The sequence below is a fragment of the Chiloscyllium plagiosum genome, chromosome 7 (genome assembly GCF_004010195.1).
Source record: "Chiloscyllium plagiosum isolate BGI_BamShark_2017 chromosome 7, ASM401019v2, whole genome shotgun sequence".
NCBI classification, from domain to species: domain Eukaryota; kingdom Metazoa; phylum Chordata; class Chondrichthyes; order Orectolobiformes; family Hemiscylliidae; genus Chiloscyllium; species Chiloscyllium plagiosum.
Window position 1 is genome coordinate 109,614,877 of NC_057716.1, and position 12,493 is coordinate 109,627,369.

Below are 12,493 nucleotides of genomic sequence, written 5' to 3' on the forward strand. Positions count from 1 at the left end.
TATTTATCATTTATTACATGATGAAGTATCGGGAGATATGGATAATCTGCTTAAAACATGGGTTCAGGATCTGGGACTAGAAATCTCCACAGAAACGTGGAATGATATCTGGGAAAATGCTAGAAGAATTACTATTTTTAACAGAACCCAGGCTATCCAGCTGAAGATACTTCATAGGTCCCATATAGCACCGGTTCGATTGGCAAAATTTAAGGCAGGAGCATCTTCAATGTGTCCCAAATGTAAAATAGAGGTGGGCACTCTTGTACATTGCTTATGGACCTGTCATAAGATCCGTAGATATTGGACTAAAGTAGCAAGTACCCTGATAGAAATTTTAGGAACGGAAATTAAAGTGGACCCCGTATCTCTCCTCTTGGGCTTTTCGAACTTTCCCTCCCTGGACATGTATGGGAAGAGACTATTTTCTATTCTTTCTTTCTGTGCAAGGAAAAATATTTTGGTGACCTGGGTGGCTGAGGGCCCCCCTGGACTTTCAAATTGGCACAGATTAATTATGGAATGTATTCCCCTTGACTTCCTTACAAATATGGTGCACCGAAAGACCGAATTATTTTATAAAATATGGCAGCCCTTCTTGAATTACATAAATACAGATATCTCGGCTATCCTAACAAGGGCTTTTATTTAATTGAGATTACAAACGGGGCTGGTCCGGGGCCCCTTAGGAGAGGAATCCCGCACGAATACGGGTTTATTACATCTGATGTTAACACATTCTGAGCATGTAAGAGACTTAAATATACACTCTGGTTAGTTGTAGGTTAGATTAGTAGATAGTTGAGTTTTGTTTTTTTTTCTTTTGCGGTTTTTTTTTATTCTTTTGTTAAGTTTTGGCTATTGTATATTTGATTTAATTGTATGTCAATGTTTATATTTGAGAGTTTTGTTTATTTTTGTAAACTTGTAAAAATGTTAAATTTCTAATAAAAATATCTATTAAAAAAAAAGACATATGGACAGATACATGGATAAGAAAAGTTTAAGAGGGATATAGACTAAATGCAGGCTAATGGGACTAGTTCAGTTTAGGAAACCTGGTCAGCATGGAAGTTGGGTGCAAGTATCTGTTTCCGTGCTGTATGACTCTATGACTAAGGGTGGAAATTGCCAATTTTTGTGACCATATCTTTTTATTTCTTTTTGGAACATGCACTGAAAATTTGAAATAAAGGGTCACTGCTTTACAATGGAGAGAAAGCATAAGGAGTTATTTTCAGCTTTGGCAAAATAAAGGAATCTAACTGCTGCATATGCAACAATGTTGGTTTAGGAAACACTCTGCCAGGACAACACAGTATCTTGTGGGTGTGTTCAACATAACTCTGTCCAGAGACAGTCTTTTGATTAGCTTTTCAGTTGTGGATTCATCAGAGTGCAGCACAGCAACTAGCCTTTGATTGGTCAGGTTGCAATTTAACAAAGACTGTCTAATAGGTCTGAAGCAAAGAAACTTCAGGAAGGTAGCTGTATCAATCTCTCTTTCCTTTCACTGTAAAGTCAATGTTTCTCAGTTCCCTTGCTCTGAAAAACTGCTTTCTGCAAGTGTCAAAAGTCATGATGTGGAGGTGCCAGTGTAGGACTGGGGTGGACAAGGTCAGAAGTCAGATGACACCAGGTTATAGTCCAACAGATTTATTTGAAATCACAAGCTTTTGGAGCATTGCCCCATTGTCAAGTGAAGTGACTTCAGGTAACATCACCTGACGAAGGGGCAACGCTCCAAAAGTTTGATATTTCAAATAAACCTGTTGGACTATACCTGGTGTCATCTGATGACTGTCAAAACAGCAGAGAAAAGAAACACATTTGGAAACGTGGAAGAAATAATTCTAAAATACAAAAGAACAAGAAGGACCATGAATCTAACCAAGCAATCAGTGAACTACAGTTAACTTGGTTGTGCAGGGAACAAAAGGATTAGGGAGGGATGTAAAAGAGGTGCTATTAGGCAGAAAATGTGGAGCATAAATTGGGAACAGATATTCTTAGGGAAATGCATGACAGAAATGTGGAGGCTGTTTAGGGAGCACTTGGTGTGAGTGCTGGATGAGTTTGCCCCACTGAGACAAGGAAGGAATGGTAGGGTGAAGGAACTTTAGTTGACAAGAGATGTGGAACATCTAGTCAAGAGGAAGAACAAAGCTTAGTTAAGAAGGAGCAAGGATCAGACAAACCTCTAGAAGGTTACAAAGTGGCCAGGAAGGAACTGAAGAATGGATTTAGGAGAGCTAGAAGGGGGCATGAAAAAGCTTTAGCAGAATAGGATTAAGGAAAACCCCAAGGTGTTCTACACTTGTGAGGAACAAGAGGACGGCCAGCGTGAGGGTAGAGCCGATCAGGGATAATGGAGGAAACGTATGCTTGGAGTTGGAGGATGTAGGGGAGGTTCTTAATGAATACCTTGCTTCAGCATTCACTACTGAGAGGGACCTTGTCATTTGTGAGGACAGCTGAAACAGGCTGATATACTCGAACAGGTTGATGTTAAGAAACAGAATGTGCTGGAAAGTATTCAGCCTGGAGCTCAGTGACCATGATGTTCCGCAAGAATCTGTGATTTTTACAAATAACTTGGATGAGGAAGTGGAAGGATGAGTTAATAAGTTGGCCGAGTTGTGGATGGTGTGGAGGGCTGTTGTCGGTTGCAACAGGACATTGACAGGATGCAGAGCTAGGCTGAGAAGTGGCAGGAGGAGTTCAACCTGGAAAATGTGCGGAGTTATTCATTACGGAAGGTTGAATTTGTGTGCAGATTATAGGGTTAAATGCAGATTCTTGGCAGTGTGGAGGAACAGAGTGATCTTGAGGTCCATGTCCATAGATCCCTCAAAATTGTCATCCAAATTGAAAGGGTTGTGAAGGCAGCATAAGGTGTGCTGGCTTTCATTAGCTGGGGGATTGAGTTTAAGGGCAGTGAGGTTATGCTGCAGCTCTATAAAACCCTGGTTAGACAACACTTGGAATATTGTGTTCAGTTCTGGTTGCTTTATTATAGGAAGGATGTGGAAGCTTTAGAAAGGGTGCAGAGGAGATTTACCAGGATGTTGTATGAAGATAGGTTGAGAGAGCTCAGGCTTTTCTCACTGGAGCAAAGAAGGATGAGAGGTGACTTGATAAAGAACTGTGTTACTCTGATTATTTTTCTTCTCTGCATTCACGAGATTTTTATCCTTTGATTGTGTGTGTGTGTATGTGTGTGTGTGTGTGTGTGTGTGTGTATGCGTGTGTGTGTGTATGCGTGTGTGTGTGTATGTGTGCGCGCGTGTGCGCACGCACGCGCGTGCATGTGCATATTTCCTGAGCAAGCTGAATCAGGTGACTCAGCTGAGCCTTACATCAATGTTAGGGAATTTACTGGAGATTATTTTTAGGGAAGGCCTTTAACAAGGTGTCATACAGGAGGCTATTAACTAAAAACCCATGGTGTTAGAAGCAAGGTACTGCCATGGTTAGAGGACTGGATGACTGGCAGAAGGCAGAGAGTGGGGACAAAGAGGTCTTTTTCAGGATGGCAGCTGGTAACTAGTGGTGTTCTGCAGGAGTGTTAGGGCCACAACGAGGAGATGTAGGTTTAAGACAAAAGAGGTAAGTTTAAACAAGATGTAAGAGACAAGTGTTTTTTTTTAATACAGGGGGTGAGTAAGTGCTAAGAATGTGCTGCCAGAGGGTGGTGGCAACATTTAAGAGGCACCTTGACAGATAGGGATTGTGTAATGGCAAATGGATTTCAGTTCAGAAAGGTATCATGTGTTGGCACAATCTTGGTGGGATATCCACATGGATGCCCTCGGTGAGATGGATACAAAATTGACTTGTTCATAGAAGACATTGTGCAGTTATGGAGCTGTATTTTTCTAACTGGAGGTCTGTGACCACTGGTGTTCCACAAGGATCAGTGCTGGGATCTCTGTGGTTTGTCATGCTTGCAAGTCTTGTTGTGGCTGTATAAATCTTTAGTAAGGCCACATTTGGAGTATTGTGAGCAGTTCTGGTTGCCATATTATAGAAAGGATGTGGAGGCTTTTGTGCAAAAGAGGTTTACTAGGATGTTGCCTGAATTAGCTATAAGGAAAGGTTGGGCAAACTTGAAAGGAAAACAGAAATTGCTGGAAAAGCTCAGCAAGTCTGGCGGTATCCGTGAAAAGAAATCAGAGTAAATGTTTTGGGTCCGATAACCATTCCTCAGAACACCTCAGTTGTGAGGAAGGGTCATCAAAAAAATTGATTTTTCTTCGTAGATGCTGCCAGACCTGCTGAGTATTTCCAGCAATATGTTTTTGCTTCAGATTTACAGCATCTGCAGTTCTTTCAGTTTTTATTAGTCGAACTTGGAATGTTTTCGCTGGAACTAAGGGATGACCCGAGAGAAGTATAAAAATCACAGGCAGCATGGATAGGTTGGATAATCAGAGTCAGAGTCATTTTCCAGCATGAAAATGTCAAATACTCAAGGGCATAGATTTAAGGTGAGAGGGAGAATGTTTAAAAAAAAAGTGTTAAAAAAAAAACTCACCTACCATACAATGTGGTAGATGCCTAGAATGCACTGCCAGGGGAGGTGGTAGAAGTAGATATGAAAGTATTGTAGAAAACTCAGGGCATGGTTAGGAACAATTACAGAAACATGGCTCAGGGATGGGCAGGATTGGCAGCTTAATGTTCCAGGATACAAATACTACAGGAATAGACAATAGGTGCAGGAGTAGGCCATTCTGCCCTTCGAGCCTGCACCACCATTCATTATGATCATGGCTGATCATCCTCAATCAGTATCCTGTTCCTGCCTTATCTCCATAATCCTTGATTCCACTATCCTTGAGAGCTTTATCCAACTCTCTTTTAAACGAATCCAGAGACTGGGCCTCCACTGCCTTCTGGGGCAGAGCATTCCATACACCCACCACTCTCTGGGTGAAGAAGTTTCTCCTCATCTGTCCTAAATGGCCTATCCCTTATTTTTAAGCTGTGTCCTCTGGTTCGGGACTCATCCATCAGGGGAAACATCCTTCCTGCCTCCAGAGTGTCCAATCCTTTCATAATCTTATACGTCTCAATCAGATCCCCTCTCAGTCTTCTAAACTCAAGGGTATTCAAGCCCAGTCGCTCCAATCTTTCAACATAAGATAGTCCAGGAATTGACCTCGTGAATCTACGCTGCACTTCCTCAATAGCCAGAATGTCTTTCCTCAAATTTGGAGACCAGAACTGCACACAATATTCCAGGTGCGGTCTCACCAGGGCCCTGTACAGCTGCAGAAGAACCTCTTCTGGATAGAAAGGGAGGCAAGAGAGGAGGGAGAGTGGCGTTTTTGATAAAGGATAGCATTACAGCTGTGCTGAGGGAGGACATTCCTGGAAATACATCCAGGGAAGTTATTTGGGTGGAAATAAGAAAGGGATGATCACCTTATTGGGATTGTATTATAGACCTCCTCATGAGAGGGAAATTGAGAAACAAATTTGTTAGGAAATCTTAGCTAACTGTAAGAATAATAGGGTGATTATGGTAGGGGATTTTAACTTTCCAAACATAGGCTGGGACTGCCATAATGTTAAGGGTTTAGATGGAGAGGAATTTGTTAAGTGTGTACAAGAAAATTTTCTGATTCAGTGTGTAGATGTACCTACTAGAGAAGGTGCAAAACTTGACCTACTCTTGGGAAATAAGGAAAGGCAGGTGACTGAGGTGTCATTGGGAGAGCACTTTGGGGCCAGCGACCGTAATTTTATTAGATTTAAAATAGTGATGAAAAAGGATAGACCAGATCTAAAAATTGAAGTTCTAAATTGGAACAGGTTATGAGGACAGTGCGGAGCTGGAAGGTTGGAACTAAGGTAAGGTGAGGGGAGGGAAATGAGGAAACTGGTGAAGTTGTAGATGTTTGCAGGTAAAGGTATGACTGGAAAATGGGAAGACTTCAGAAATGAGATAACGAGAATCCAGAGAAAGTATATTCCTGTTAGGGTGAAAGGAAAGGCTGGTAGGTATAGGGAATGCTGGATGACGAAAGAAATTGAGGGCTTGGTTAAGAAAACGAAGGAAGCATATGTCAGGTATAGACAGGATACATTGAGTGAATCCTTAGAAGAGTATAAAGGCAGTAAGAGTATACGTAAGAGGGAAATCAGGAGGGCAAAAAAGGGGACATGAGATAGCTTTCGCAAATAGAATTAAGGAGAATCCAAAAAGTTTTTATAAATATATTAAGGACAAAAGGGTAACTAGGGAGAGAATAGGGCCCCTCAAAGATCAGCAAGGCAGTCTTTGTGTGGAGCCGCAGAAAATGGGGAGATACTAAATGAATATTTTGCATCAATATTCACTAATGTGGTTATGTTCGCCGAGCTGGGAATTTGTGTTGCAGACGTTTCGTCCCCTGTCTAGGTGACATCCTCAGTGCTTGGGAGCCTCCTGTGAAGCGCTTCTGTGATCTTTCCTCCGGCATTTGTTGTGGTTTGAATCTGCCGCTTCCAGTTGTCCGTTCCAGCTGTCCGCTGCAGTGGTTGGTATATTGGGTCCAGGTCAATGTGCTTATTAATTGAATCTGTGGATGAGTGCCATGCCTCTAGGAATTCCCTGGCTGTTCTCAGTTTGGCTTGTCCTATAATAGTAGTGTTGTCCCAGTTGAATTCATGTTGCTTGTCATCTGTGTGTGTGGCTACTAAGGATAGCTGATCGGCATGGACGGGTTGGACCGAAGGATCTGTTTCCAATCTGTACATCTCTAATGACTCTATGACACATGAACACACAGGAAATAGAGGGATATGGACGATGTACAGCCAGATAGGCTTAGTTTAGAATGGCATTATAGTTGACACAAACATTGTGGGGTGATGGGAATGTGCCTAAGCTATACTTTATGTTCTAGAAAAATAAACACAATTTCTCTAATTTTTCCTTAGTCCTGGTATCATTTTAGCAATCTCCTTTGCACTCTCTGTAGAGGCTTAACATCTTTCCTTAAGTAAGGTGCCCAGAACGCAACACAATACTCTAAACATGGTCTGACCAATGATTTGTAGAGGTGTGGCATCACTTCCTATTATACTCGATACCTCTATTTATAAAGCCAAGGATCCCATAATGCTTCTTAACAACAATTTCAACTTGCGTGGCCATTTTCAGAGAATTATGCACATGAACCCAGAAGTCCCTCTGCTCCTATGCTCCCCTTAAAGTTGTACCATTGAGCCTGTATTGTCTCTCCATGTTTCTTCTGTCCATATGCACTGCCTCACTTTTTTTTTAAAAACATTGAAATTGCCAGGTGTCTGCTCATTTGGCCAATTTGTAAACATTTTTCTGTAGTTGTTTAACATCATCCTCACAATTCACTCTTCTCCTTAACTTAGTATCATCCATAAATTTAGACATTTTGCCCTCAACAATCATCTCCAAAGCATTTATATAAAGAAAAAAAAAGGTTCTGTCAGTGAATTTAGCCCAATTAATCAGAGATTACAACACAAAGAGACTTGACCCCACTGACACCATCACTGGCAATCAACAAGGCTGTTCAGAAGCCTTCTTCCCCAAACAGAGAATACAATGGAGTTTTATAACCTTACAACAAAGTGAGAGTTATGAAACAATGGTGTGAGTTGTACAGCAAAGAGAAATAAAGTTCATTCATTGAAAAGATTCTAGTGCCCGAAGTCTGACAATGAGATTCATAAGATTCAGAAATTCTGATCCTTGGCTGCAGTAGATGTTAGTGGCTGTCATATCAAATGTACCATGTCAAATGCTTTCTGATGGTCTGAATATACAACAGCCACAGCACTATCCTCATCCTCTACCTGTGTCATTTCGTCAAAGAACTCAACTAATCTTGTCAGACATGGCCTGCCCTTAACAAAGCAATGTTGATTGCCTAGTATTAACTTATTTTTCTCTAAGTGTATATTTGTCTTAGTTGAAACTTTATTGCTGGAACAGCACAGCAGGTCAGGCAGCATCCAGGGAACAGGAGATTCGACGTTTCGGGCACAGGCCCTTCTTCAGGAATGAGCAGAGAGTGTTCAGCAGGAGAAGATAAAAGGTAGGGAGGAGGGACTTGGAGGAGGGGCGTTGGAAATGTGATAGGTGGAAAGAGTCAAGGTGAGGGTGATAGGTCGGAGTAGGATGGAGGCGGAGAGGTCAAGAAGAAGACTGCAGGTCAGGAAGGCGGTGCCGGGCTGGAGGGATTCGGCTGAGACAAGGTGGGGGGAGGGGGGATGAAGAAACTGGTGAAGTCCAAGTTCATCCCCTGCGGTTGGAGTGTTCCCAGTCGGAAGATAAGACGCTCCTCCTCCGACCGTCGGGTTGTTGTGGTTTGGCGGTGGATGAGTCCAATGACCTGCATATCCTCGGTGGAGTGGGAGGGGGAGTTGAAATGCTGTGCCACAGGTTGGTTGGGTTGGTTCGTCCGGGTGGCCCAGAGGTGCTCTCTGAATCGCTCCGCAAGTAGGCGGCCTGTCTCCCCAATATAGAGGAGGCCACACCGGCTGCAGCGGATGCAGTAGATGATGTGGGTGGAGGTGCAGGTGAATCTGTGGCGGATATGGAATTTTCCTTTGGGGCCTTGGAGAGAAGTGAGGGGGGAGGTGTGGGCGCAAGTGTTGCACCTCCTGCGGTTGCAAGGGAAGGTGCCGGGAGTGGTGGTTGGGTCGGTGGGGGGTGTGGATCTGACAAGGGAGTCGCGGAGGGAGTGGTCTCTACGGAAAGCTGATAGGGGTGGGGAGGGAAATATATCCTTGGTGCTGGGGTCTGTTTGGAGGTGGCGGAAGTGACGGCGGGTGATGCGCTGTACATGGAGATTGGTGGGGTGGTAGGTGAGGACCAGTGGGGTTCTGTCCTGGTGGCGGTTGGAGGGGCGGGGCTCAAGGGCGGAGGAGCGGGAAGTGGAGGAGATGCGGTGGAGGGCACCGTCGACCACGTCGGGGGGGAAATTGCGGTCCTTGAAGAAGGAGGCCATCTGTGTTGTACGTATTTTGAACTGGTCCTCCTGGGAGCAGATGCGGCGGAGACGAAGGAATTGGGAGAATGGGATGGCGTTTTTACAGGGGGCAGGATGGGAGGAGGTGTAGTCCAGGTAGCTGTGGGAGTCGGTTGGTTTGTCTTATCCCATATTATAGCCTCCATCTGTTTTCCTACTATTGATAAAAACTAAAAGAACTGCCGATGCCGTAAACCGGAAACTTAAATTGCTGGAAAAGCTCAGTAGGTCTGTCCACACTGTAGAGAAATCAGAGTTAGTGTTTCAGGTTGAGTGACCCTTCGTCAGACCTGATGATAGCTCGGAAAATGTTGGTTTATATACATATAAAGTTAGTCAAAGATAGCAGGAAAGAACTCAGAAAAGGAATTAGGACAGCTAAACCAGGTCATGAAAAGTCCTTAGCAAACAGGATTACATAAAATCCCAAGGTGTTTATACATATATAAGCAGCAAGAGGGTAGCTAGGAAAAGGGTAGGTCCATACAAGAGAATTTATGCATGGAGTCTTAGGAAGTGGGTGAGGTCCATAAAGAATACTTGCATCGTGTTCACAAAGGATAAGGATGTGAAGAAAGACGAGTTTTGGGAAAGGTATGTTGATGTCCTAGGGCATGTCAATATGAAAAAGGAGGCATTAATGTAGACAAGATTCCAGGACCTGATTGAAGCAAGGGAGGAAATTGCTGGGGCCTTGTATGAAATATTTGTATCCTCTTTAGTCACAGGAGAGGTCCCAGAGCAGTAGAGAATAGCTAATGTTGCTCCTTTGTTTAAGAAGGGCAACTGGAATAATCTGGGAAATTATTGGAGAAGACTCTTATTGATAGAATTGACTCACATCTTGAAACATATAGACTTATTAGTGATAGGCAGTATGGATTTGTGCAGGAAGCTTGTGTCTCACAACTTGATTGAGCTTTTTGAGGAAGTGACGAAGATGATTGAAGAGGGAAGGACAATTGATGTTGTTTAAATGGACTTCAGCAAGGTTTTTGATAACAAAAAGTTATTGGATCCACAGTGAATCTGTAGGATGGATACAGAATCAGCTTAGTCATAGAAGATGGACAGTAGCAGTTGAAAGGTATGTTTCTGACTGGAGATGTTTCTCTGGCTAGTGATCCTCCGTAGGGATCAGTGCTGGGATACTATATATATGAAGAGAATTGCCAGACAATACAGCAGGATTTAGGTCGGGTGGAGATTTTGGCAGAGAAATGGCACAAAGTTAATCCGGACAAATTCGTGGTGATTATTTTGTAAATCTGATACAGACGGTAAGTATACAGCAAGTTACAGAATCCAGTTCATCATGCAAGCCAACCCTACATCCATTGACTCCATCTATATTCCTTGCTGCCTTGGAAGGCCATCTACATAATCAAAGAACCCTTCCTCCCCAATTAAAAGTCTCTTCCAACCTCTTCCATCAGGCAGAAGACACAAAGCTTAAACAGACATACAAACAGATTTAAGAACAGCTTCTTCTCTGTTATTAGACTTCTGAATGAACCCCTCAAATTTCAAATTTAATGTTGACCTCACTGTTTGTGCACTTTCTCTGCAGTTGTAACACTGTATTCCTTGCTCTGTTCTATTACCCTTATGCACTTTGTATGGTATGATCTGCCTGTATGGCACTCAAAACAAAATCTTTCACTGTACTTGGGTATATGTGACAACAATAAATCAAAATTTTAAAAAAATCCTTAGTAGCACCAATATACACAGGAATTAGGTGTACAGGTTCACAGTTCCCTGCAAGTAGCAACACAAGTGAAAACAAAATTTGGCCTGCTTGCTTGCATCAATAGAGTGTAAAGAATGGCAAGTCATATTGCAGCTGTATAGAACATTAATTAAGTCACATTTGGAATATTATGTACAGTACAGAAGGATGGAGAGGTTACAGAAATGGTTTACTAAGATGTTGCCTGGTTCAGAGATAATTAGCTACGAGGAGAGATTGGATGAACTTGGTTTGTTTTATTTGAATGTCAAAAGATGAGGGATGACCTGACAAATGTTTACAAAATTATGACAGGCATGGATAAAATGGATAATAGAAATCTTTTTTCTAGGATAGAAAAGTCAATTACTAGGGGACATGGATTTAAGCTAAAAGGTGTAAGTTTAAGAGAGATGTGCATGACAAGTTTTGTTTTAAACACAGTAGGTGGTAAGTGTCAAGAATGTGCTGCCAGAAGACGTGATAGAGGCGGTTACAATAGCAATGCTTAAGAAGTGTCTTGACAGATGTGACTAGTCAGGGATACAGGGTTAGGGACCATGTAGAGACAAAAGATTGTTTGTTTGGAAAGACGTGTCAGAATGGCGGAAGGATCTGTTCCTGTGCTGTATTGTTCATTGAATAAGCAGATCGTCACTGGTGTATATTAGATTCAATGTATACCATCTAAAAGACACAACTTTCCTTTGACAGAATCTTTCTAATCCACAACCCCTACTGCTATGAAGGACAACAGCAGTAGATGTGTGGGAACACCAGCTGTATATGTCCTTCCAGGATACAGACCATTCTGTCTTGGAACTATACTGTCATTCCTTCACTACTGCGGAGTCAAAATCCTGGAACTCTCTTCTTTACAATGCTGTGGTTGGCCTTATACCCCATGGACAGCAGTAGTTCATAAAGCAACTCACCACCACCTTCTCAAAGGCAGTTAAGAATGAAGCTGAATTCTGGCAGTGACCAAAACCTTTAAATGAAGAGTTAACAATTTCATTTGAGGCATGATACTTACTCAGCTGTCTGTAATCCTCCAACAGGAAGCTCCACTTTCTCGTTTTCATATCTGAGTAAAAAATAAATCTACATTTAGACTGGGCTCAAAAATAACTTTGGCTAAACTTCACACTGTCGCACAGGGACAGGATTGGCTGGTACAGGTTCCAGGATTTAAATGTTCTAGTAGGGTCAGAGGTGGGGGTAAAAGAGGGGGAGGTGTGGCATTGCTTGTCAAAGATAGTATTACAGTGGTGGAAAGGACGATGGATGAAGACTCGCCATCTGAGGTAGTTTGGGCTGAGGTTAGGAATAGGAAAGGCGAGGTCACCCTGTTAGGAGTTTTTTTTTTTACAGGCCTCCTAATAGTCCTAGAGACGTAAAAGAAAGGATTTCGAGGATGATTCAGGAGAAGAGTGAAAGTAATAGGGTGGTTGTTATGGGGGACTTTAACTTTCCTGATATTGATTGGGAAAGCTATAGCTCTAGTTCCTTAGATGGGTCGGTGTTTGTCCAATGTGTGCAGGAGGGTTTCCTGACACAATATGTAGACAGGCCAACAAGAGGTGAGGCCATACTGGATTTGGTTCTGGGTAACGAACCAGGCCAGGTGTTAGAATTGGAGGTAGGTGAGCACTTTGGGGACAGTGACCACAATTCGGTGACTTTTACTCTAGTAATGGAGAGGGATAAGTGTGCACTGCAGGGCAAGAGTTATAGCTGGAGGCAGGGAAATTAT

The 12,493-nt window shown here is 42.7% G+C and overlaps 1 protein-coding gene across 2 annotated transcripts in view; it reads right to left on the bottom strand.

Moving 5' to 3' along the window:
• The window catches only part of smarcal1 (SWI/SNF related, matrix associated, actin dependent regulator of chromatin, subfamily a-like 1), a 150,871-nt gene that overhangs the window by 98,795 nt on the left and 39,583 nt on the right, over nucleotides 1–12,493 (bottom strand). For both annotated transcript variants that reach the window (XM_043694414.1, XM_043694416.1), the window contains exon 5: nucleotides 11,774–11,824. In XM_043694414.1, the coding sequence (XP_043550349.1) occupies nucleotides 11,774–11,824 (51 nt within the window). The remainder of the gene's footprint in view (nucleotides 1–11,773; nucleotides 11,825–12,493) is intronic.